The 26,375-nt window shown below is 37.6% G+C and overlaps 1 protein-coding gene across 3 annotated transcripts in view; it reads left to right on the top strand.

The window, feature by feature from the left end:
- LOC117181399 (glycoprotein-N-acetylgalactosamine 3-beta-galactosyltransferase 1-like) overlaps positions 1-26,375 on the top strand; it is a 165,225-nt gene that overhangs the window by 7,255 nt on the left and 131,595 nt on the right. For 2 of the 3 annotated variants that reach the window (XM_033374016.1, XM_033374015.1), the window contains exon 2: positions 20,507-20,700. The exons of the other annotated variant lie outside the window; for it this stretch is intronic. Coding sequence is in view for 1 of the 2 variants with exons in the window: in XM_033374015.1 (XP_033229906.1) it covers positions 20,670-20,700 (31 nt within the window). In the remaining variant the exon portion in view is untranslated. The remainder of the gene's footprint in view (positions 1-20,506; positions 20,701-26,375) is intronic. 3 annotated transcript variants of the gene reach the window in all.

The following is a 26,375-nucleotide window of genomic DNA, read 5'->3' as shown; positions in this document are numbered from 1 at the left end:
AGTTCGCGCGCGAACTCCGGACCCGTTATCACACACTTAACAAGTCAAAGCTGCGGACCATCAGGCAGCATATTGTTGAGAGAATACGGATACTATCTGACGTTAAGAGAAGTCTAGAGCGGAGGGAGAGGTGGGTCAGAGAAAAACAACAGTTTCTCTCTGACCCTTCTCGACTCTTCCAAGACACTTCAGTTACTGTCAACCACCCGCCCAAACCAGAGGAGGTCGAAGTATTTTGGAGAAAAGTCTACGAAGTGCAGCATAGACTGGACGAAGACTCAGAAAATATGAATAGCTTCAATTAGCTGTGTGATGCCCTGGTAACATGTGGACAAGAATGCCCACCCATCACTACTGAGGAGGTGAAAAAAGTATTAAGAGGGATGAAGAACTATTCCGCACCGGGACCAGATTGTATCAAAACCTTCTGGTGGAAGAAGTTTCCGTCAACCCATCAGCATTTGGCCCATATTTTCACCTCATATTTCAAGTCGGAAGAGCCGATTCTGGAGTGGTTGGTGGAAGGGCGCACAATACTCCTGCCGAAAATAGGCAACTTAGCTGACCCGAAGAATTACAGGCCAATCACTTGTCTGAACACACTGTATAAGACATTCACGGCTATCCTAAATGATAGGATTGTTTGGACAATTGAACCTGTGTGGCAAGAAATGTATGAACAACCAGGCTCAAAGAGAGGCGTACCTGGATGTTGGGAGAACCTGCTCATCGATAGATGTGTCTGCAAAGATGCAGCATTCTAACCAGCATGACCTATCGATGACCTGGATTGATTATCGGAAAGCTCTCGATTCGATCTCCCATAGACTTATCATCTTTCTTTTGGAAAGCTTAATCTGGCCAAAATCGTGTGTCAACTAACAAGGTCACCTTTCAAAGAGGTGTCTTTCAGGGCGACACCATGAGCCCACTCCTCTTTTGCCGATCTTAAGATCTGTGTTAAAAACAAAGAGCAACTACATCTAGCTCTAGGGATTGTCGAACGATATGATAGAAGCGCTATACGATATGATAGAAGCGCTATACGATATGATAGAAGCGCTATACGACACATTTGAGCTGGAGAGACTTATACATACATGGGTGTGCCACAGACCGGCATTTCGGATGTTACATCTATAAAGGATACTCTCCGAAGCAGATACAAACCGCTCATCCGGCAAATTTGGTCTTCCGAACTGTCGGCGGGGAACAAAGTATCTGCAATGAACATGCTTGCCGTCCCGGCAGTATTCTATTCATTTGGAGTAGTTCCATGGATGAAGAACGAGCTCAGATCCCTTGATATCGGGACAAGAAAGGTTATGCACATGAATAAAAGCATGCATCTCAAGTCTTCTGTTCCGCGACTGTACATCTTACGCCGTCAAGGGGGTCGCGGAATATTGAGTCTTGAATGTCTTCACAACAGGATTATTCTGGGTACAGCACATAGAGTTGCAAATGGAAAAGACCCTCTTCTTAAAATGGTCAGGAATCACGAAGAAGTGGGCAAAGGAGCGTTTCTGTACAAAGCAGCAGAGGAGGCTGCTGAAACACTTGGACTTAACTTTAGTATGTGGGGTGAGCAAAATGCATCAAATCTTATCTATCTCGAGTACTCACTCCTGAAAGCCCGGATTAAGAAAGCACAAGAGAAAAACTTTCGTGAACAGTTCCTCGATAAGAGGATGCGCGGTATCTTCCACAGAAATGTGGAGGATCAGTCAATGTCGTGTGAGCTAACGTTTGCTTTCCTTAAACCGCCCGGATTGAAGTCTGGTACGGAGGGTTTCATTTTGGCATGCCAAGACGGTGTCATTTCCACCATAACATTCCGTCGCCACATTTTGAGCCAAGACATTCCCGATGATAGCTGCAGGGCGTGCCATGCACACCCCGAGCATTTAGCTCACATACTATCTAGTTGTCCAACTCATGCGGGAACGACCTACATCCAAAGGCACAATGCGGCACCAAGAGTGCTTTATTACCATCTCTGTCACTCGTACGGCATTAACCTTAATATCACCCCTCTAGACGCTCCTAGGGAAATCGAGTCAATTGTCGAGAGTGGGAAGTGCCGCATATACTAGAACTTTATATTCTTGACAATTGTTTCTGTTGCACACTCAAGACCAGACATGGTTCTTCTTGACTTCGAGAAGCGAACCATGGTCGTTATCGAATTTTAGACAGCAACTGACAAAAATATCATAGCCAAGGAGAATGAAAAGAAAGAGAGGTATAGAGACCTTATAAGGGAGTTGTAACGATTGTACCTGGAATATTCTGTTAAACTAATCGCCCTTGTCATCGGCGCTTTTGGAGGTGCCAAGCTTTAACTCGTTAATAGCCTGAAAAGCATCCCCGCGTGTCAACAATAGGCTAAAACACTTGCGGGAAAAATGCAGAAGGCGGTAGTCCTTGGATCGCACCGTATTCTCAGGGTCCACGAAACTTTTGCTGGATTGTCGTATTGATTCCGTTACAGATTGTAACCACCTATCTCACGGTCGTGTGACTTGGTTGTGGCTGAAATTTTACCGCGATTTCGCTGAGAGCGGGTGCAATTTTTCAGATTAGCACCAGCTCCCGGTGAAAACCTGCGGTTGTCCTTGTAACAAATTTTTAATATACATATGACTGCTCAGTAGACCGTATGTGTAAAGTTTAAATCATTAAAAAACATTGCAAATGAGCAGATTCAGTTCATGGAAAAACGACAAAAGTTGCAATACAATTTTTAATAACAAAATTTTTGTAAAGAATGCGCATTTTTTTAAATGGGACAATGAAATTACGTTTGTTTTAATACGAGAGATAAATATATTATCGAGCCTGAAGCGCGAAAGCTAATGGTCGCGGGCCCCAGGTGAGCTCAAACTATTGAGGAGTTTCATTTCTATTTTTTGTATCTCGCTTTTGACTTTTCTAATGCTAAAATTTACATTCGTGATTTCTAATTTCAAAATTCTAATTTTAAAATCTAGGCAGTTTTTGTTAAAACGACTTTTACATTTAGGATTATTAAAGTCAATGTTAGGTTGTAAATTAATAATATGTGCGGGAAGGTATCCTTGTGAACGGCATCTCAGTAGAAAGCGATTTTGATTACTTAGCTACTTACATCTGCCACTCCACGGGTTTTTAGTCGCTCGCTTCCTGATGGTCAAGTAAGTTTCTTACAATGCGACAGGTGTTTAATAAAACCGCTTTCTGAGCTGCTGCCAATACCCTACTGAATAGATGGATTGTTCACATTCCTCCATATGGTCTTTACTTCATGGCTTAACTCGCTATATTTGTGGATCCTGATTGTATAGGTTGACTTCAAATTTAGGTTAAGCGGACAAGCAATGTCGATGATCTAGACTTCCAACTTTTTTTTCTCGCATCACGATGTCAGATCGATTGGCCCGAATGTAATGATCCGTTCGGATAGTAACATCCCAATATTAGATGTAATCTTCGCTTTCTAAAAGGGACATTGGAATGTAGTTATAGAAGGGCATCCATTCTTTTAAGAGTCCTTTTAAGAGTCATCCATGTAAAGAAGATGAGTGACTTGATGATCATCCTCATCATGAATTCTGAATCCATGAGACATGCTGTTTAGTGTTTTGCTCAAGGTATTCAATGCTAAACATAACCATAGTGCGCTGAAGGAGTGTCCTTGGAATATACCCGTCGTAAAGCGTATAGAACTGGTTATCTTTGGTTGTCAATGATCAAAATACTTGATTCTTATACCCCAGAGCCTCATCGTATGGCTTGGAAAGTCAGTAATACGTAGGCAGACTCTGTAAATTTTTAAGACTTCAAGTAAATAGTAATGAGGCACGGAAGGAAACGTTTGCTCGTAGTCAACGTATGTCATGTGTAAGTTCCTTTGATGCTTACGAGCTTGTGTCATGACAACAGCGTCTATAGTGACTAAATCTTTACAGCCTCGCGAGTTTTTACAACATCCTTTTGTTTTTCTGTAAGAATGTCATTCTCCAGCAGTTGTGCACCATGACCGGACCTTTCAAATCACTTTCCCTTTTTAAGACCGCTGAAACATCTAAAGCTGTGATGTTTGTCAGTTGCATTTCAGGGCTATTGCTTGCCCTTGCTTCCTCCAGTTTGAACTACTTTTCTTGTACCGACGCAGTCTAGTAGTAAGAACATCAAGTCTCTGTCGTTGGGAGTCTATAATATCATCCAATATTGCTGGTGTTAATGTCTTAATGTGCCGAGGGTGGATGATTTTAGTAACATGGTTTATAAGCTTTCTGGTTCTATTTCCTTTTTTATACTGAGTTAATCGACTTAATTTGCACCTTTCTTTGCTGACATTCATATCCAACCTGATCTTCCATGGTGGATCTTGATCCTTTGCTGAGACAAAAACTGCATTTGCAGGCCTAGTTTTCTGGCCCAACGTTCTAACGGTTGCCACAACTGCACAGCATACAAGAGTTTGCACCTCTAACGCAGTTTGTGCTACGTTATTGAACTATTATTATTAATAATATTATATATATATATTTTTTTTGAAAACTGAATAAATTCTTCCTTTTTCATTTCAACTCGCTCTAATTCACAGAATATAGAATATTTTTACTAGAAATTTGCAGGAATTATAGTTCAAAGTACTCCTTCAGTGGTGGAATAGTTTAAATTTATTTATTTTTTTTATGAAAAGTGATTAATAATGTTTTTCTATTAATGTATGCGAAAATGGTTCCAATATTTTCAATCACAAAGTCTATCGAAGTAAGTTTAAGCTATCAAAAACTTGCAGCGGGTAAAATGTCTATTAGAATTCGTAGAAGTTTTCTGGGAAGTTTTATTTCAATTGAACAAAATCGGATTTTAGCTGGTTAGTCACTGCCATCTAGGAAAGTTGAAAAATTGTATTTTTCGACATCAATTTTTTGTGTTTTTTACAGTAACATAAGGAATTATTTATAATAATACAATAAAAATCCTTTCTCTATCTTATAATCTTAATTAGAAGGAAAGTAATGAGATCATTTGATGAACTAAGGAGATTTTAAATGAAATTATTATGTTTTAATTTCCATTAAAAATTGCCTTAGTTCATTAAATAATCTCATAATTTTCCATCTGAATAATAATATAAGAAATAGAAAGTACTTTTATTGTGTAACAAAATTGCCTTGTTTCGCTTTAATTTTTGAACATTTTCCTTCCAGTTTCCTTCCTGTCTTGGTCTTGTCTATGTTTGCAAAGTATTTCAAGAAAAATATTTAAAAGAAAAACATGTACATATACATATATATGTACGTATAATTATTATTGGTAAACTATGATCTACATACAAATATGGATAAGTTGATATTTAATATTATAAATAATTCCTTATACTATTGTAAAAAAACACAGAAATTGATGTCGAAAAATACCATTTTTCAACTTTCCTCAGATGGCCGTGCCAGCAGCTAAACGCTGCCTCTAAGTTATGTGTTCACGGTGTTGCTCGAGAGAATAAAACACTCGTAGGTTATTAACACTTTGTTCAAAGAAAATGAAACTTTCTAGAAAACTTCTATGGATTGTAATGAACCTTTTACCCGCTGGAAGTTTTTGATAGCTTAAACTTACGTCGATAAACTTTACGATTGAAAATATTGGAACCATTTTTATATACTTCACCAGGAAAACATTATTCACAATTTTCTATAAAAAGCAAATAAGTTTAAACATTTTAACCGCTTAAAGTATACTTTGAACTATAATTCCTCCAAAATTGGTAGCAAAAATGTTCAATATTCTGTGAATTAGAGCAAGTTGAAGCAAGTTAAAGTAAAAAAATAGGGGATTTCTTTAGTTTTCAAAATTCGAGTGTGTTGTAATTATTTCACAAACGAAGAGCTACAACTTTTTTTAAGAGCAATAAAATATGCGCATTTAAATTCTGAATAAGAACATATGCTTAAAAAATTAAAATGTATAAATGTTTTTCAAAATGCCGAGGTGTAAAAAAAAGTAAAATCTAAGCCCGCTCGACAAGTTCAAACTTTTACCAATAGATTAATGAAATTAATAAAATAAAATGAATTACACTACCCACAATTTGTATCCAACTGTGCGCGTGTTTAGATGGCATCTATAGAGGAGAGTACTCGAATATGAGATATTCTCGTAATATGAGAAAGCGGGGTATCAGCTAAACTAAGAGACCCACTCTGTTGGTTATATCACTTACTTGTAGCCCTTGAAGAAAGAGTAATTTCATGGTATAGTCCAATTTTCATTGGGCCTCTTAAAGATTATAGGCGAACTTTTTGTGAAATCGATGGTGGTCGAGTTCTTGGAAGTGAATTCTTTAAACCTTATTTATTATTCATTAAATATGTATTTAGCAGTAAAGTTTGTCTGGAGTGATGGGGATTGATTAACTAAGTAGGAAAATATTGATAGTGTTGAAGTTTTTCATTTTACAGGTCAGGCATAGTAAGTGCATAGTTGCACGTTGTGGTTCAAATAATATGAGATACCTGTGGTTTTCATAACACTGTGGCTGCGTGGGAGAAATTGGTTACAAAAATGTTTGTGACTACTGCAAAAACTAAATATATCTAAATAGCAGTACATTTATACTTCGGAAACATAGAATGAAGTTTTTCATTAAAAATAATGATTTATTTTGCATTTTGTTAGCTATTTCCTGGTGTATCTCATATTATGAGAATAGTTTGACGAGTTTGGAAAAAGCAGTTTTTACATTTTTTGTATTTTCAGCATAAAAAAAATTTTTAATAAAATTTTTTATTTGAGCTTCTTATGACAAACTAAATTTCCTTTAAAATGACCTATATTACTTTTAAATTCAGTACATAGAATTCCGACAATCACGCCAAGAGTTGGTATCTCATATTTGGGTACTCTCCACTACAACTGTAAACGTGCACAATTGTGCGAAAAGACTCACTTCGGAAAATCGAAAAAATTTTGCAATGCTCAAAGTGGCTTATCCCAATGATTTTTTTTTCATTTTAATGCTCTTGAAGATGATGTTTGAACATCTTCAGGAAACCACCTTAATGTAGGCATGTGTCGGAATTAGCCTCCAGGCATATTAGAGATATTTTTATATCACATACTTAGATTTCTTGCCAAATTTTACACGATCATCAAATTGATTAGCCCCACTGATTTTTAAGTAGCTCTTTCAGCCAGGGGCTGATCTCACATCCTCAGGAAACCAGCCCTACCAGGATACATGCCTCCAGGTGTATGATGGGTGTTTATAAATAACATTCTTATGGAAATCTGAAAGTTTCAATTCTGGTCAAAGTCCTTATAATTTGTTTATAAACTCAGTAAACTGAAGGCTGTTATTCATACACCCCCACTCAGGCCCTCATTTACAGTTCGATCTAAGTTTTCTTAGAGTATTGTTGGGATGTGTAGAGGTGATTGGGAGGGGGTTGTTGAAACATCATCCCCCGGTTCCTTTAGTTTAAAAAAATCATTGGGGCAAATCATTTTGATGATTGTATAAAATATGGCAAGAAATCCTAGAATTTTTCCAGGAAAATTTATATTGACCTTACTTGACTGTTATGGAAAGTTTTAGATTTTCGTAAGTATGTGATGTAAAAATATTCCTAATACACGTAGAGGCCAATTTAGACACATGCCACCATTAAGGTGGTTTCCTGAGGATTTCTGAACATCATCTTCGAGAGCACGAAGTTGATAAAAGAATCAATGGGATGAAACACTTTAAAATTGCAAATTGTTTTCGATTTTCCGAAGTAAGATTTTTCGTACGATTGTGCACGTGTAAAGTTGCACAAATACCATCTGGGCACGTGCACAGTTAAATATAAATTGCTGAAAGTGCAATTGATTTTATTTTAATAATTTAATGAATCAATTGGTAAACGTTTGAACTTGTCAAGAGAGCTTAGATTTCGCTTTTTTGTACACCTCGAACATCTTGAACTTGGTGCTAGAGGACAAGTGGTGCTGATAATCACTAGCCTCTATGCACGCACAATGTCACAAAAGCGGCTCACTTACATACAGTTTGAAAGTCCTACAAGTCCCAAAATACGTATCGGACCCAAAAAGTTAATGAGACATTTTGACTTATTTTTTTTATCCTACCCGCCCTTAAGAGGATTAGGATAACTCTCGGGACAACCTGTATATGTTTTGCTTCTAATGTGTCCCCTAAGGGTTTACACTTTTCTTGCACCTCCTTCCCTATTCCATTACACACTCCTCACACAATTACTTGGTGGTGGGATGGAGACCTACAGATTAAGGTGGGTTTCGAACCACCAACAAAAACAGCTTTAAGTACTTAGAGAAATCCTTTTTCTCTAGAGGTACCGGTCCCACGACTCTCCAGAGATGAGCATCTCCCTGGTTAGACTAGTGTTCACCGCATGGGTCGCCGAGGCCCTTCTAGAGTGCGAGGCGGGAATCGAACTCGCAAGCAGACGGAGTGAGTCCAAAGCCTACGCTTTTTTGGACCGCTTTCGGAGAAAAACTCTCTAAGCTATTAACCTTTAAGTGTCCGCCCATTCGACGGAGAAAAAGCATGCAAAAGCGCGTTATTCGTTCGGCCAAACAGTTGTCGCGCAATAATTTTGTAATAATATTGGCCAAAATTTTCTGTAAATTTTGATAGAGGAAATGCGCTTTATACAGCTGGAATCCATGATTTAGTGTATTTGGACAAACTTTTACAAAAAAAACTTTTTACATATAAAATACCTCCCCCTGCGTCGTTTTTTTTACATTGAAGAGATTTTAAAGCTACTAAATAGCGAAATTTTTCGTTAAACACCTCTATTTTTGTTTCAAATTACCACCAAAAATTGAAAAAAAACTCCGTAGGGGGTGTAAAAAATTATGTTTTAACCAAATTTCTTCGCTTTTTGATGTCTGTTAATTCTAAGATGAGCTACAGTTGGCACCGCAAATCATCTTTTTGAACAGGCGTCCTTGATAATGCTCCGTCGCCGGCTTATTTTTTAAAAATATCTGAATAAAAATTTGCAAAATGTTCTCCGAATGTTACTTATTAATGTGTAAAATATGACAATAAATTTACTTTAACCATATCTCTACAAAAATGTAAAAAATTGTTTTTTTTTTTACTCGCTAGAACATACTCCCTCTTAACCCTCCGTCCGACAGCTATTCCAATATCCTTCGAACCGACACATGGTACTTTCCTGGACCCCTATACATTTACATGCATTTGTATATAAATATGGCTTACTTTCACACTCATTTTTAGTTCAAGCAGGTAAACCTTTTTTATTTATAAGAACTTTCCTATTGGTGCTCATAAATGCACCTAAAGCAAGTATATGCTCTCTCTTTTCTGTGAGTATATCGGCGCCGCTTGGATGCTGAACCAATGAATTGACTGAAAGGTCAATGTTTTTGCCAAAAAACGATTCAATAGCCAAACGAGTAGTGAACTGTTAAATGGCGTGAATGTGTTTTATTGAATTTTCGATATTCACAAGGACCAACGTGTTGGATAGCAAAGATAAAAAGTTGTGTCTTGCGTTATTTTTATGGAGTCTATCGATTTCCTTCCAAATACAAAAAGCTGCTAATGCCATAATATCTAATATGTTGCAAAAGAAAACATAGGTCCATCGTCTGGTTGGCTGCTTTGTTGTGATATGGGTAACCATTTGGTACATGCAATCGAAGCAAACTTTATTTGCATTATAAAACAAAATTACTTCTTGTTTCATTGCTTCGCTTTCACGATGTTTTGAATAGTCATCGGTGGAAAGTAAATTTACATTTCTATTCTTTTTCGGCACGTAGCTACAAATCGAAACCAAATTTGCATGAAATTCAAAAAGGGACGAAAGCACAGTACGAGAAGCACTCATCTTTATTTCTTCAAGAAGAAATCTTTTGTTCGATCGAACGGTGCCGTCGTATGCTAAACCAAGATTTATAAGTCGCTTAGCAGCTTCCAATGCTGTGTAGAAATTGTCAGCCACGAGTGTTCGGCCACTGTTACTGTATCAGCTCGCGAGTTGTAGCAATACATTTTGGCCTTGATTTACTTCACGCTCTGCGCTTTAAGCTTTTCCCGTGTACAATTTTCCTTGCAATGCATATTTTTTCTTTGAATCACATGCCCACCAAACTTTGATTCCATCAGGGAAGCTTTATCGGATCTTTGCAATGCAAGGAATCCTATATAAGACATAGAAGCTTGGAAAATGGCCAGAGCATCTGTACGCCAGAAGACTTGTGAATCTTGCAAATTATTATGAGTAAGATCAGCAGCCAAGAGTACCCCCGAGGCCGGTCAAATTAAGAGCGATGAGTGTAAATACATATGTGGGTGTGTGCTTAGTAAACAGAAAAGGCAGTCAGGATAGATATTTACTAGAAGAAAGGCAGGAAAGCCAGGTAGAATGATAAAAATGGATCATATCCCATACGTTTTCATATAAAATGTATAGGGGTCCAGCCAGGCCCATGTATCAGTCCGAAGGTGTACTTTTTTAATGTCCTTATAACATCCGTTTTGAGAACTTTTTCGTAATGATTTTTTTATAAATCGATAGCTAATAAAATGTTAGGATGCTACCTGTGAGTATAAGTCGCTAGCTGCATTAAAAATATATTTAATTAACGATTAAAAACGAAAAAGGTCTGGCTGGAACCGGGTGTCGGACGGAGGGTAAGACTGTTTTCCCGTTTCTGAATGCGGCAGCTCTCGTTCAACCAGTAATACGTATATCTAACGATGGGTGCTTTCCCGGAGTGAAATAAATCTATCTCCAGAGGATCACTGGGCGCTGTTTCCTGCAAAAAGTGTGGCATATTTAGTAACGTAGCCTGCGTTAAAGTCGGATTATCAATAAAAATTATTTGATGAGTTGAAAAAGGGATTTATTGATTTCATTTGCGTGAACTGCAAATCACCAAATGTTAGCTATACCTCTTCAAGCCTAAATCGAAGCTCCTTGCTAATTTCTAGCGCAGATATCGATCCTGCTGGTAAGGATCAGGTAGATAAACCTTTACCTACAATTGTTTTTCCTACCATGTTACTGCTGTGGATCTGTCGCCTGGATACATCAAGGGGATTTACAGTGCTGTATTACAAGCACGAGGGAAGCGGCCATGCAGGCGCAGGAACAGAATAAAAACCTTTTTAAAGAATTCCAAACCAAGCAGCATGAGTGGAATTCTTAAATTGAATGTCGCATCACTTGTAAATTCCGTCAACAGCTGCTAAGGGATATGATAATCGAGCAGTGGAAAAAAGTACGATACTTCTCTACGACCAATCTTGGTTGGATAGTTAATAATAAAAGTCTTATTTTCATTCGTGAGGCTTTGACGCCCTTCAAGGAGACAAAAGAAGATTAAATATCCTTGGATTGCAGGAGGAAAGATCTTTTGTCGAAAGGATGATGGCACGTCTAGGATTCAACGGTCACTGCTACAACTCATAGAACGATTTTAACAGTAATTAGGCTATCTACGGAACGGAAACACAATGGTGTAATGTTATTGTTTCGATATTTGATGACCGTTGGTAATTATACCTTCAACATTTTCAATTTTTTTATACCTTCTATTAATCTTATTTAGAATAATTATATAAAATTAGGCTTAATTCTCTTAAAATCTCTTGGCACATTTTCTAGAATTCAAACATTTTTTTAGTACATGTTCCTACCATGTAATAGCTGTTTCTGCGTCCTGATTAACCCCGATTATACCCTTAAGTCTCACTGCAAAAAATAACTATTCACTCTTTCGAAGAGACAGAGACGAGAAAAGGTGTGGCGGGGGTTTTTTTTTTCTGCATAATAGTCTGAGTGGGACTGTAGTTAGAGTGAGTCCAGTTGCTACTTAACCGAGACCGAGTTTCTCTTTGTTGAAGCGAAGTCAACTTCTGCCAGTGTTTTAGTATGAGTACTCTATAAACCACCCAATGCTTTTTATGGTACAGAGTTTGAACCGACGATTTTTTCACTCATTCCTAACTTCAATAGCATTTCTATAACCGTACCTTGTCCTGGAAGGAACAGGTAAAGAGCATCTCGAGGAAAACATACAGTATTCTGCAACAACTATATAGGAATAGTACTCTTTACCTACCGACATTCGGATAATTTTGCTTAAAAGTATAATCTTGCCACGCTTTGATTACGGTTGTTTAGTATATGATGATTTAATTGAAGATTTAAATTTAAAGCTCGAGCGTGCGTTAAATGCCTGTGTTCGTTTTATCTACAATTTTTAAAACATGTCAGCTTCAAAGATAAACAAATAAAGCGGGATATGGGAGAAAGTCAATACAAGGAAGACATTACCTTTTCAAGGCCCTATAAGATTGTCTAAAAATGGTCCCCTGGTCAGAAAAAACATTTTTACGTCGGTGTCTGTAGTCGTCGTTATTATTATCGTTTGTATACCGGAAAATTTAAACATTAATCAGATAAAAAATAATACAAATATGTCATGACTAATGTAGCGCGTAGTTTTTGTTTTAGTCGTAAAAGTAACCTTCAAAATAGAAAAATAAATAAGTTAAATTTTTTGGAAAACGGCACCAGGAAAGAAAAAAAATAATAGACAAAATTTGTTCACCTCAAAAGGATCTACAAATATTTTATGAATAATTTGGAGACAGAAATAGTACATTTTCTTTTAATCGTGAAAAATAAGATTAAAAATAAAAAACCAAAAAAATTATTAAGACAAGACAAGAAAAATACCATTTTTTTAATATTGATGCATATTAGGGGCCATCCGTATACCACGTGGACACTTTCGGGGGAAGGGGGAATGGCAAAATTCCACGCTTGTCCACGAATAGAACCTGGGGGTGGGGGGGGGGGGGGGGGGGGGGGGTAGAATCCACGTGGACACACATTTCCCTAAATCTGTGAAAAATATACTAAAATGAGACAAGGTATACTCTAGACATACTCGAACTTTTATATTGTGCTCGCACACAATATAATTTTTATTTTAATTTTCATTATAATTTTTTTGAACGACTTTTTCTTTGAAATCCAAATCATGTTTAAGCTCACTTTCCTAGGCTAATACAATTTTTTTCAGCCAATTCATCGCTCCTTTTGACTTCTCGTAGTCCGGGAGCTCGCGACAATTCTATGGACATCATTTTAGTACTCACTAAAATTTCAGATTCTTTTGTTTTCATAGTGAACAGTTCGAAATTCGTTGATTGACTAACAGCTGTTGGTGCATTTTGCAACAAATTATCGTTAAACTGGTAAAAACCCACGTGGAATGATTGTTTGAATGCTAAAAACTAACAAGAAGTTTGACTGGCAGCTCCTGAATAGTGCCAAAGTTTACTGGTAGGCTGTCAAACATGCCTAAAATTCGAGTGAAAAAACGTGACTTTAGTACTCTTGAAGCCCACGGGGGATGGTTGTTTGAATGCTAAGAACTAACAAAAAATTTGACTGGCAGCTTCTCGGTGGTGCCAAAGTTGACTGGCAGGCTGTTAAACGTGTCAAAAATTTTAGTGAAAAAACGTTATTTTAGTACTCTTCATACCTACGTGGAATGATCGTTTGAATGCTAAAAACTAACAAGAAGTTTGGCAGCTCCTGAGTGGTGCCAAAGTTGACTGGCAGGCTGCCAAACAAGTCAAAAATTCGAATGAAAAAACGTCAATTTAGTACTTTTGAAACCCATTGGAAATGATTGTTTGACTGGTAAGAACTAACAAAAAATTTGATTGGCAGCTTCTCGGTGGTGCCAAGTTTGGCTGGCAGGCTGTCAAACATATAAAAAAATGACAGGATGGCAATTAGAAGCTTCATTTTTGTACTCTTGAAACCCATAGGGGGTGGTTGTTTAGGTGCAAACAACTAACAAGAAGTTTGACTGACAGCTCCTGAGTGGTGCCAGAGTTGATTGACAGGCTGTCAAACATGCCAAAAACTTTAGAGAAGAAACGTCATTGTAGTATTCTTGAAACCCCTTTGGGAATGATTGTTTGAATGGAGAAAACTAACAAAAGATTTGACTGGCAGCTTCTCGGTGGAGACCAAGTTGACTGGCAGACTTTTTACCTGAAATTCACAGCTCGCAACAATGGGTTTCAAGTGTACTAAAATGAAGAAACTTGAAAGCTCGAACGGGGATTGTGGTGGGGACGAGAGTGGGAATAAGGAGATCGAAAGGCTGAGAAAAATAGAACAAAAATAGAAAGAAAAGAGAGGGAAGAAAGAAAATTAAACATAGTAAAGAAGAGATTAGGCTTATAATAGGTGAGGATTTCAATGCGAGAACAGGAGATAGAGGAGGAAGGGAATAGGGAGAAGAGAGAGGAAGAAAATCTAAAGATATGGTACTAAATGGGTAGGGAGAAAAGTTGTTGAAGTGCTTGGAGGAGTTGGGATGAATTATCTTAAACGGAAATATAGAAGGGGATGAAAAGGGAGACTATACACGCTCAGGAAGTGAAAGGGGAACGGTAATTGATTATGTGACAATGGATGATGAGGTAAGAGAGAATGTTAAGAAACTAGAGGTAGGTGAATGTATTGATTCGGATCACTTTCCCTTAATAGTGACATTAAAGGGATAAAAAAGCAGTAGTAATATGAGTAAAAGGGGAGCAAATGTAAAAAGTGTAGGAGAAGGGGATTGGTCATGGGAAGGAAAAGAACAGTTTAGAGAAAAAATAAATATCAAAATGGAAGAGGGAAATGTGGACGAGGAGATGGGAAAAATGATAGGAGAAGTAAAAATAAGATTAGAATGCACAAACATAAATGAAGTTAGTAAAGGGGGAAATAGAAGTGGGTGGGATGAGGACTGCAAAGAGAAAAAAAAGAGGTCAGAAAGGAATTAAGAAAGTGGAGAAAAGAAAAAAGTGATGGGGAAGAATATAGGAAAAAAAGAAAGAGTATACTAGGTTGTATTATCAAAAGAAAAAGGAAGAGAATAAAAGGTTTGAGGAAGAGGCGGAGAAGGCTAGGACGGAATAAGAGGTATGAAAGGTAGTATATAGCGAAAGAAAATGAGTAAACCAAGATATTTGAATGATAGAATGGAAGAGATATTTTTTGGATTTGCTAGGAGGAGTAGAGAGAAAAGTTGTAAAGGGAGGAAAATATGGTAGAGAAAGAGATGAGGAAGAGGACATTTCAAGGAAAGAAGTAGTTAAGGAATAATGAAGGATGGAAAGGCACCTGGTATAGATGAGATTCCAAATGAAGTATGGAAATATGGAGGGGAGGAACTAGAGGAATGGGCATGGATAATGTGTAATAGAGTACGGAGAGGAGAGGGGTGGCCAGAGTTATGGAAAGAAGGAGTAGTTATACCAATAGTAAAGAAAGGCAAGGGAGAGAAGGTTAAAGAATATAGTGGGGGTGACGTTGATGCCAACACTGTATAAAGTATATGTAACTATTTTGTCGGAGAGATTGAAGATAGAAGTTGAAGAAAAAAGATCGAGTCACCGAAACGGACAGGGTTTAGAAAAGTAATGGGGGTAATGAACAACATATATGTTCTGAACTATCTAGTAAATAAGAGAATTAAAAGGGACAATGATAGCAATGTTCGTGAACTTAAAGGCGGCGTTTGACTCATTAGACCAAGGAGAAATAGAAAAAGTTATGATAAAAAAGGGGATAAGAGAGGGATTAATAAAGAGAGTATCAGAAATTTTTAGAGAGACAAAAAGCAGGGTGAAGGTAGGAGAGCAAGTAGTGAGACAAGGGTGTCCTCTGAGCCCACTTTTATTTAATTTATTAATATCAGACTTGGAAGAAGAAATGAGGAGAAAGGGTTTGGGTGGAGTTAGGTTAGGGAAGGAAAAGATATATACACTGGCATACGCAGACGACATCGTGTTGATGGCAGAGGATGAAGAAGGAATGGCGGGATTAATTACAGGATTAGATAAGTACTTAGATGGGGAAAAGCTGAATGTAAATGTAGAAAAGATAAAGAAAATGAGGTTTAGAAAAGGAGGGTGAAGGTAGAAAGAATGGACAGGGAGATGGAAAGGAATAAAGTTAGAAGAAGTCGAAGAGTATAAATATTTGGGATATATCTTCCAAACGAATGGAGATCATACAGCTAGAGAGCTCATATAATTTGAGAAGAAGCTGTGCGAGGGAAAGGGAGGGGAGTTGGCGAGAAAGTGTTTGATGGAGGTAGAAGAGAGGACAGGGAGGGCGATCGAATTAACGAGATGGGAAGAAGAGAGGAGGGAGTTCTTTAATGATAGAGGAATAGAAGACAGGACTGGAGTAAACTATGAAGAATTGGAAAAAAGGGAGAGGTAAAGACAATTAAAGAAAGATGTGGGGCGATTGAGGAATGAAAATACAAGAAATGGTATAAGATGATGAAAAAGGAAGGGGTGCCAAAGTATTTAGAAAAGGGATGGGGAGAGAGAAGGTGGACCAGAATAGCAAGATTTAGATTGGAAAACGAGGTAAGGGAGGGGATGTACTGGAAAAAAGAAGAGAGCAAAAAGTGTAGAATATGTGAATGGGAGAAGGAAACATGGGAACATGCATGGGAAGGATGTAGGAGAGGAATGGAAGATAAAGGAAGCTGGCAAGAAAATGTGATTAAGACTCTAGGGGAAGATGGATCAGGAGAAGAATGGATGAAGGAGTTGGAGGGTGCTAGAGGAGCGAGTGAGAGAGAATGAAAGAATGCACGTGAAAAAAGGTAAATGGAGTTATAAAAAAGTGAAAGAAAAAGGAAACGGAAGTCGCTTAGATTAAAAGCGTAAATATTGTAAGCAATGGTAAAGTAAAAGTTAAGTAGACTAATAAGATGCGTTTGCGTTCTCATGCTCTCTCTTGCTTGCACTCTCGCTTTCGTTCGCGCGCTCACTCTTTTGCTGATAAGTCCTAAATTGCGCTACTGCAGGAAATAGAAATGAGGAACTAGATAGAAGACTTTATTTAAATAGTTGTAAATAATTGTATATATAGAAAGGATAAGATTGTAAAAAAAATAATATGACGTTTCTTCACTTGAATTTTTGACTTGTTTGGCAGCCTGCACTCAAGCTGCATAGCCTATTGTGCCATACCCGTGTTTTGTCTCAAGGCAGTACTTCGAATCCAACCATCTGCTTCGAGTGTTTTTGGACCTCGGCGGCTTTTCCGTTGTTACCAACATTCTGAGATTATACCTCTCAGGTGCCAGGCCTAACCATCGCGCAGCAAGGGACGCCCTTTCTTGTCATTGGTAAACCAAGTGAGCCTCGCCAACTATGCAATCCGCAAGCCTCCGTAGCAGGCTAGGGTGGGGGACAGTGATTCCTCCGAGGTCATCAGTTAGACGCACAGATTCGAAGTATTGCCCTGGTGTGTTATGTAAGTGTATGTGTGTGTATGCACATTACTCGAAAGCGTCCAGTGACCATCCCGTGTGGTCGCGCCCTTACGGAGCTTCTAAGCGCAAGGAGATGGCTGACTCATTTTCTAGTCTTCTCAAAATCAGCTTCGACCCCCAAGGTTGGTCCCCAGCACGGAGCCCGCTTATTCTTGGTAAGTCATCAGCTTTTTCTGAGAGGACCTACAGTTTAAGGTGGGTTCCGAACCACCGAAGCCCCCGTAAAAGTACATAGAAAAATTTCCATTGGTAGCGGCACAGGGATCGAACCCCAATCATCCTGTTTGAAAGCCTGGCGCGCTATCGTCTGAGCCACCGGGACTCTTTTCTTGGTAGTTGTTTGCACCTAAAAAATCATCCCCAATGGGTTGTAAGAGTATTAAAATGACGTTTTTTCACTCGAATTTTTGACATGTTTGACAGGCTGTCAGTCAACTTTGGCACCACTCAGGAGCTGCCAGTCAAACTTCTTTGTAGTTGTTTGCACCTACAAAATCAGCCTCAGTGAGATTCAAGAGTACTAAAATGATGTTTTTTCACTCGAAATTTTTACATGTTTGACATTTTGCCACTCAAATCGAAATACCCTAACGCCTTAAAAAAAGTACAAAAATGTGTGGTTCACAACTGCTCACTAACGGTGGCTGATAACTTCCCACATCGGACTTATTCAAAATAACCCCATCGCCATCGACACTGGATGTTGATCCAAAATTTGGTGTGTATAAAAAGCCAATGGCCCAAGGAATGTTTCGTACGAACTCACCTTTGGAGTTGACTGCAAAATGGGACTCAAAATACACCAAGCGTAAATGAGTAAAACTTTTAATGTGCTTTTTTCAATAGCATATTAAAAAACACTAAGATTGCGTGTTCATACGACGAGCGTTGATTGAAAATTGTGCTTATGTAAAAAAAAAAACATTTGACTTACTATTACTGTATTAAAATATTGAAATCATTGCTTTTATCGTTACATTGTGACCTACTTTAGTAATTGTTTCAGTAAAAAAATTCTCTGTGCAGATACCAAATAAAGGTACCTTTCTGTCCACAATGGTAATATTTACCGTCAGAAATAATTATCTGTTATTAAGTTAATAAAAAAAGAGCAGTGAGGTGTCATCTCCGAAACTAAAGAACGTACGGAGATAATCCGGGAAGAAAATTGCGCATTTTTTATTTAGAAAATGGGTGTATGTAGTGTAAATAAGAAAAAAGTTGCGTTTAAATAAAAAAAAAACTTTTCTCCTTCGGAAAATGCAATGGTATTTCCAATTATCAAAGCACCCACACTCACAGCTGGAGACCTTGCCTCCGTTACTGCTACTCCGACAGCTGCGTCTTTCTGTCACACACATACCCATTGTGAGTGCCGTTCCACTAATAATAATTGGAAAGCCCTGTATATTTTCCGAAAAAGAAAATAATTTTGTAAACATTTAAGCGCAACTGTTTTCTCATTGAAACTTCATATTTGATATTCAGAAGTCAAGGGAATTTTTGTAATACATTTTGAGGTTTAGCAAGATGATGGTACTTTCTCATCTCTCACTCGCCAGGAAATAATCGATAAGCGACTAAAATTTTTTTAAATCTGTATCTATATACTTAAAACCTTCATCTGCAACATGTACCTTGTCCCATATTTCTAGATTTTTTGTCTGCCTTACAGCTCGGCAGTCCAGGGCTGCAATCGTATTTGCTAAATGTGGATAGAGTTTTCTTGGTAGATAGAATTTCGTTTATAAATTTTACTAATCTGTTAAAAAATCTAGCAGTGTCGTAAGAAATAATAAATCAATTTTCGAGACAAATTATGATTGATTTCTAACAATAATAATAAATTTAAAAATTACAAAATATTTTCTAAAAGACAGATTATCGAACTTGACCTGTCTTTTGGGACCAGAAAAGAAGTGTACTAATTTAAAAAAACTGATTGGGGCGAATTGACATTTTTTAATTCGCCCGAATCTTGATTTCTTATTCGTTAAAACGAATTGAGCCAACACGAATTGAATGCGTGTTAATGCGCCTTAGTTAGTTGTCAAGGTCATTAAGAAGAAAGTAATAAAAATTGCATGCCTCAAGACTTGAACTCGCGATTCCAAATGTATAAGGTCAGAGCAGTGGTTGGCAAACTACTGCCATGCGGCAAGCCTAGCTGTTACGGTGGGTGGAGCCAAAATCTCGTGGCAGTACCTGCTGCACTGCCAGCTTTCTTTGTTGAGCGGTTTGATTAATGGATTTTAAAATTGAAAAGAAAAAATTCTTAAATTTAAAAATTAACATTTTAAAAATTTGGGAGTCCAATTTCTATGGATTTTTGCGATAGAAGTTAACGTAAAAAACGCCTTAGAAACTAAACATTAGCGGACAATAACGCTTCTGTTTGATATTCAAATTTTATTATGTTTTATAAAAACATTGATATTTTACTTCCCAAGAACTATTTTAGATATACGTAATAGCAAAAAAGTTACAAATTTCGAATTGAAAACTTTTAAGTTGCTAATATAAGAATTTAAAAATGAAGTGATTTATCTCTATTATTCCTATTGTGTATCCCGGCTAACAATGAACCGTCGCCGAGGAAAGCTAAATCCTCCGAGGAAAAACGTAGCGTTGTTGAACCTGACACTGGTCAAGAGAACGATAACTGAGCTACGGGACTCATAGATACGTACATTGCGACAACGGATCGCGTAGACCTACCGCGTTGGTTACATTTTACGAATGCGATTGACACATTCAAATGAAGGGGACCCCTAAAAAATGTTTTCCGAATTTGATGAATATATTACTGTTTACGAATTTACATGAATTCACAACCTACTCCAATTCGAGATTGTCGTAAAGCGAGATTCACGAGGGTTCCGACAAAACTAAAAGTTTGACTACAATGTTGCTTTAAAAATGGGCACATTCGGCAAGTTTGGCTATTGCTTGTAATTATAATATATGGAGGACCCATTTAAAGTATTGACATGACATCCGAGATCAAACAAAAATTAATTCCGGGATATCCTATGCTATATTACCATAACTACAATAGTATTATCATTAAGTTCAACAAATACTGTTAAATGTTAGTTTGAAATAAAAAGTCTTTTATTTACAGGAAAAAAAAAAAAATAAAAGTGATCAAGATATGAGTCTACCCACAGTAACGTTTTTAAGTCTATGTATTAAAAATGCTACGCAAAATAAGAAAGAAATATGTAAAAAATTCTTCTCATGTCAATGTAGATGTCCAAAAATCGCAGTGAGTTAGTTATAGCATCATGGTACAGCAAAGATTATCAGGATTGGACGGTAAAACAATATAATTATGTTATATCTATATATCACCTAAAACATCCACGTTGGATGCAATTTTGTCAAGTAAAAAGTTATCAGAATAATCAACATAGTTTTTGAAATGAAAGTTTGACAAGTAATTCTAAAAGATATCTAAGTTTTTAAGTTTAAGGCCATGTAACGAGAGGGTCGCGTGACCAAAGCTGGACCTCGATTTTTCTTTCCTAACTTGCGCCCACACGGAATGAGATATTATGCCGTAAAACCATGCAAGCAATTTTTACTGTTGTCAATGGTCTTTATGAGGTTTATATTTATCAAAGTGGGACAAAACAACAAAAATCGCTCACGAACATTATGCACAAATAATGCAAAAACTAATGCTTGCACTTGAAATGCAAACGAACGAATTTGATCTGACATACGTATCAGCTGTGTCAGAGCAGCACTATCGCAGCGAGTGTGCTAGCGCATGCACTCTGTGCATTGTCACAAACGGTACTTTAATATTTATTAATATTTTGCGAGATGTTTTATCTGAATTATTTAAACTTTTGTTTTCAATATGGGTAAATGAATATTGATCTCAAGACTGCCCTTATCAGCTGGCACACTCGTTACATGGCCTTAATAGATTTAAAAATTGCAGTAATTTTGAAAATGAATTAAAAGGAAAAAGTGTAAATTTTTGGAGAATTTCTCTCATTTAAAAAAATAATAATGTTGCCAAGTTTCTCTTTTAATACATTCTTAAAATTTCTGGAGTTGAAAAAATGTAAATCATTTAAATATTTAAATCTTTTAGAATGACTTGGCAAACTTTTAATTCAAAAACTAAGTTGATTGTTCTAATAACTTTGTACATGGCGTAATTTTCTGCATATTAGGTTTTTTTTTAAAATTCCCTTCTTCGTTAATAAAAATTATTATTAAATAATATACTTTGTTTTAAAGTAATAAAAATATCATATACTTAACATAAATGGATATAATTCGTATTAATATTGATACAATAATTAAAAATATAATTTAAAACATTATTTTCACTCATGTAACACGCTTTCTAAACAACATAATAATTCTTAACAGGAGTGGTCCATAAATGCATCGTAATTTCTCTCTCGAATTTGCATGCTTACGCCCCCCCCCCCCATCGCCCCAATAATCGAATCTAAAAAAAGTAAATGTGTATTTTTTATTGTTAAAAAAAATCATATTTACCGGTTTCGAAACCCCATTAAATTTAACACGTATTTCCCATTAGAAGAGAGACATTTTTATACATTGTATTAAAAGTCGTCTATATTAGATATGTCAAGTTGACCGTCAATGTTTCTCGTCACAAGTGAGGGTCTTGATGCAATAACGTCCACTAAATTTATTTCGCCAAGCAGCGTTGGCCCCTGGGTAGTGTTTTTTTAAACACTGCACAGGGGCCAAATATGTTAAGCGACATAAATTTTTAGGACGCCATTGCATCCAGGTCCTCAATTATGTATAGAACAGGAATCAAAAAGTACTTTTTGAATTTCACCCCCATAACCCTAGAAATCTACTCTAGGGTTTCTTTCCAGAGCATTGGCTACTACTCCTGGGCCTCTCGTGCAATCGTGCAGTACTAGACGAGTCTAAAAGCCCAGCCCGGCCCGCCTCACGGGCTCTAAAAAAAGCTACAATCCCACCCGTTTCCAAACAAATGAATTCAGACTGCGATTTCAGCCCGTCCCGCATAAAAAGACCATCTTGGTTCTGCCCGTTACATTTATTTACAAAAATCGCTAGAAAATATTCTGCAGGATTTGAAATAATTATAATCTAAAGAAAATATTCAATTTACGTTACAAAACAAAGCATTTATTGCATAAATGCTTGTTATATTTTTAAACTTTTGTTTAAAGTTTCAAATCAAACAAATACCTAAAGAATGTTTACAGGATCAACAAAATTGGTTGGATTGAGAAAAGTGAATTTTTTTATCTATTAAAATTAAACAAACCTTTTTGGATTAAAAACCAATTTTTCTTTGAATTGGTGGAAGAAAAGATATTTTTTTAGATCTGAAGTTATAGTAGACATGAATTTAATTATTTAGATGAATGATCTAGATGGTGTTGTTAATGATGAAAACGATGGTAGTCGAAATGCGAACAACGAAACTTCACCAGAGAAATCGAAGAAAGTTATTAAAGATGAAATGAGGACAAAGTTAAAAAACGAAATTTATTCATTATCGAAACCAGAATCTGGGAAAAGCAAAGCATGGAAACGTTTCAATTTTATAATTGAGAAGACGTCGAAGAAAAGTATAGGTTACGTGCAATATATGAAATGTCCTGCAATCTATTTATATCAAGGGATACAATCTGGGACTTCTCATTTACTCAGGAATCAACGTGACAAGATTCTGGATTCACTGCAAAAATTTGTAATTCCAGCTAGTGTGAAAGCCACGATAAGGAATAAATGTGTGGAACTCTGTACGAAATATTTAAGATCTTTCGAAACCTTAGGTGGAAGTGGATTTCACGCCTTGGCTTAGAAATTTTAAAATATACGGGCTAAATTAGAAAAAATGTCAGCACTTTAAGTTCTTCCACGCCCCACAAGCGTATCTAGAACTATGGCAGAATTAGCAAAATCGAAGAGAGCAGAAGTTGTTCCAGACATTAGTAGCAAAACGAGCAAGGCGTTGTGCTGTGTTTACAGACATGTAGGAGGATCGCTATAACTGCAACTCGCACTTAACTGTAACCTTAGTCTGACTCGATTCTTAAATCTCGTCCTTTTTACAGCAAAATTTCCAGATGAAAAGGCAAAAACTGGACAGAACTTAAGAAAAGAACTTATTAAAGAATTTCAAAAGCATGGAAAATTCGATGGGATATCAAGCTCATCATATTTGTTACTGATCAAAGTCCTACTATTGTAGCTGGTCTTCGTAGAAACACGAGATTTTACTACACCTTATATGTTTTAAATGCAGTCCTGAGAAATACCTTTGACGGTATATATTTAATATATAATACTCTAACTGTACTTATGATCCTTGATAATTGTAAATTATTAGTAACCTACATGAAAAAAGCGGACTTTCCTGTCGCCTGGAAAAGATGTTGGAACAGTCCAACGACTACAGATGGAACACCAGACTAACTATTTTTGTATCGGTGCATATCCAATAAGACGATATATGTGCCTTACTAACGGAGAAAAATAAAAAATATCGTTAGAATAGTATCCATGTAGATCTTTTGAAAAATCTCATAAATTTTTGTCAGTAAATACATAATGTTTGACATATGTACTCTACATGCAATTAAAAACTATAAGATATACTTTTAGAAATATCGGAATTTTTGTAGTTAGACAAACTTTCTAAATTTTATAAATCTCACTAAAATTAAAAACAATTTACATTTATCCTGCTGCGTGCAAGAGCATTATACTTCATGGAAGAAAAATTCCAGCTTGAAGATCTTTGCAAGATCGCCCATTTTTGTGTGGCCCTCTTTCCGACAGCTAAGGATGCTATCTACTGAGGACAAGAATAGAGCTTTAATCAAGATCAGATCATTATTAGCGGAAATCCAGGTCGAAACATCAGTTTCGCCAGTTTCTAGTGCAGCTAGCGAACAGAATATAAACTCCTGCTACCAGATCAGACCCCTCTTGACGTTCAGCCTCCGTGCTGATTCAAGCGCCGAGAATGAGTTTTGATCCGCAATGGATACTCTGCTATCCAGATCACCCCAAGAGTCGCCCGCACCATCCACTTGCAATACCCAATGGGTACCCCTGCAACCCTGATCACCTTAAGAGTCACAAATGCAAACGACTTGTGACTTTCAATGGGTACTCCTGGTACACAGATTGCCCTAAGAGTCACCCTTGCAATCGAGTTAAAATCTACTGCGTCATTAGGCACCCAACATCCGCTGCTTTATCCTAACCGTCGAGGAACTAAGGCAGATTTGCTAATCATGTTCTTGCGAGTCCCTGCATCTCAGGAATGCTGTAGAGGCAGCCTCTGAAAAGGTCCGAGACAGATCCGTTGAACCAATCTCTCGACGAAGAACCTCAGGCGCAAAAATGCGGCCGAGGGCGGCCCCCAAAGTGGCCGTGGATCATCGAAGATCCTTGGATCAGAAAAGTCGGCATGGGCCTTTGAGGGCGGCCTAGGAAGAGGCTCCTGAACGCCCACTAGTAGATGCCGTTCTAGTTCAAGCTCTCCACAAGGAAGGATAACGCAGAAGAAGCGATGCTCAAACACCTGTCCACAACTTCTAATACAACCTCTGACCCCGTATTGAGTTTAAGTTTCCATTTTTTATAAATAGTAGAAAATAACATTTAGATTTTGAGTTCATTTCGTAGCACAACTTTAAGTTGTAAGTTGAGATAGACCCATTTTTAAACTAGCTGATATTGGAACGATTCCATTCAACGAAAGACCCTGTGGATTGATGTCCGCTGAGTATATATATATATATATATATATATATATATATATACCGTATGTACTGGTACTTTATATTCTCGACAATTGTTCTGTTGCACACTCGAGGCCAGATATGTTTCTTTTTGACTTCAAGAAGCGAACCATGTTCGTTATCGAATTCTCGGCACCAGCTGACAAAAACATCATAACCAAGGAGAATGAAAAGAAAGAGAGGTATAGTGACCTTATAAGGGAGTTGCAACGATTGTATCCGGAATATTCTGTTAAATTAATCGTCCTTGTCATCGGCGCTCTTAGAGGTGCCAAGCTTTCACTCGTTAATTGCCTGAAAAGCATCCCTACGCGTCAACAAAATGCTAAAACACTTGCGGGTGCAATTTTTCAGATTAGCACCCGCTCCCGGTGAAATCCTGCGGTTGTCCTTATTCCAAATCTTATATATATATATAGGCTCGGGTTCGATTCCAGGTATCGGAACCATTCGGTTCGGTTTGGTTCCTCTAGAATCAAACCGAAGGGCTTATGACAAAGCCACCGAACGCGTCCTCGGGTTGCGGATAGAGGGTCCCTGTACCAAGGGTTTCTGCTGAATATGGTTACAAAAATAAATAGGCAGTCGCGGACATTTGTCCAGGGGTGGTCCCGAAGGAATTAACCGCCTAGCGGAGGTGTGAAAACCGTGTCGAAAGCTGAATGGCACCTGGGTGAAGTGTCTAGAACGGTGACTCTGGGATACCGGGCGACCTCTCAGAGTAAGCAGCCTTATCCTTGCATGCGGGGCTCTACAAGGATGGACGAACCCCTTTCCCTAGCTTCTCGTGGGAACAACAATGACAACACCAAACATAGTTGTAGTAAGTGCGGTTCAAAACAACAGAACGCGCAGGGCTCCCGACAATGGGTCGGCCAACAATGCCGACCAATCTATAGCTGGGGGAGCCAATGAAAATGGATTCAGTGCGATGGATCGGCGGGATCTCGTGACCTTTGGGTGGACGGAGCGACTGAATCACGACTTGCTGGACTGCTACGATGCGAGTGTGGCCCGTGAACGGGGTTACATGGCACGGCTGCATCCTCTGTGGTGCGAGAAACACCCGGAGCTATCGCACTTTTCGCAGCAATGTCGGCGAAACCATGCTGAACTACTCCGTAAAAGGGGCTATGTAAGCGGAACGCCTACTCTACCACAGCTAGAACAAGCCGGCAACAAAGAAAGAGAAGCGACACT

This window comes from Belonocnema kinseyi, chromosome 10 (assembly GCF_010883055.1).
Source record: "Belonocnema kinseyi isolate 2016_QV_RU_SX_M_011 chromosome 10, B_treatae_v1, whole genome shotgun sequence".
Classification (NCBI taxonomy): domain Eukaryota; kingdom Metazoa; phylum Arthropoda; class Insecta; order Hymenoptera; family Cynipidae; genus Belonocnema; species Belonocnema kinseyi.
This window is presented reverse-complemented; position numbering and strand designations above follow the sequence as displayed.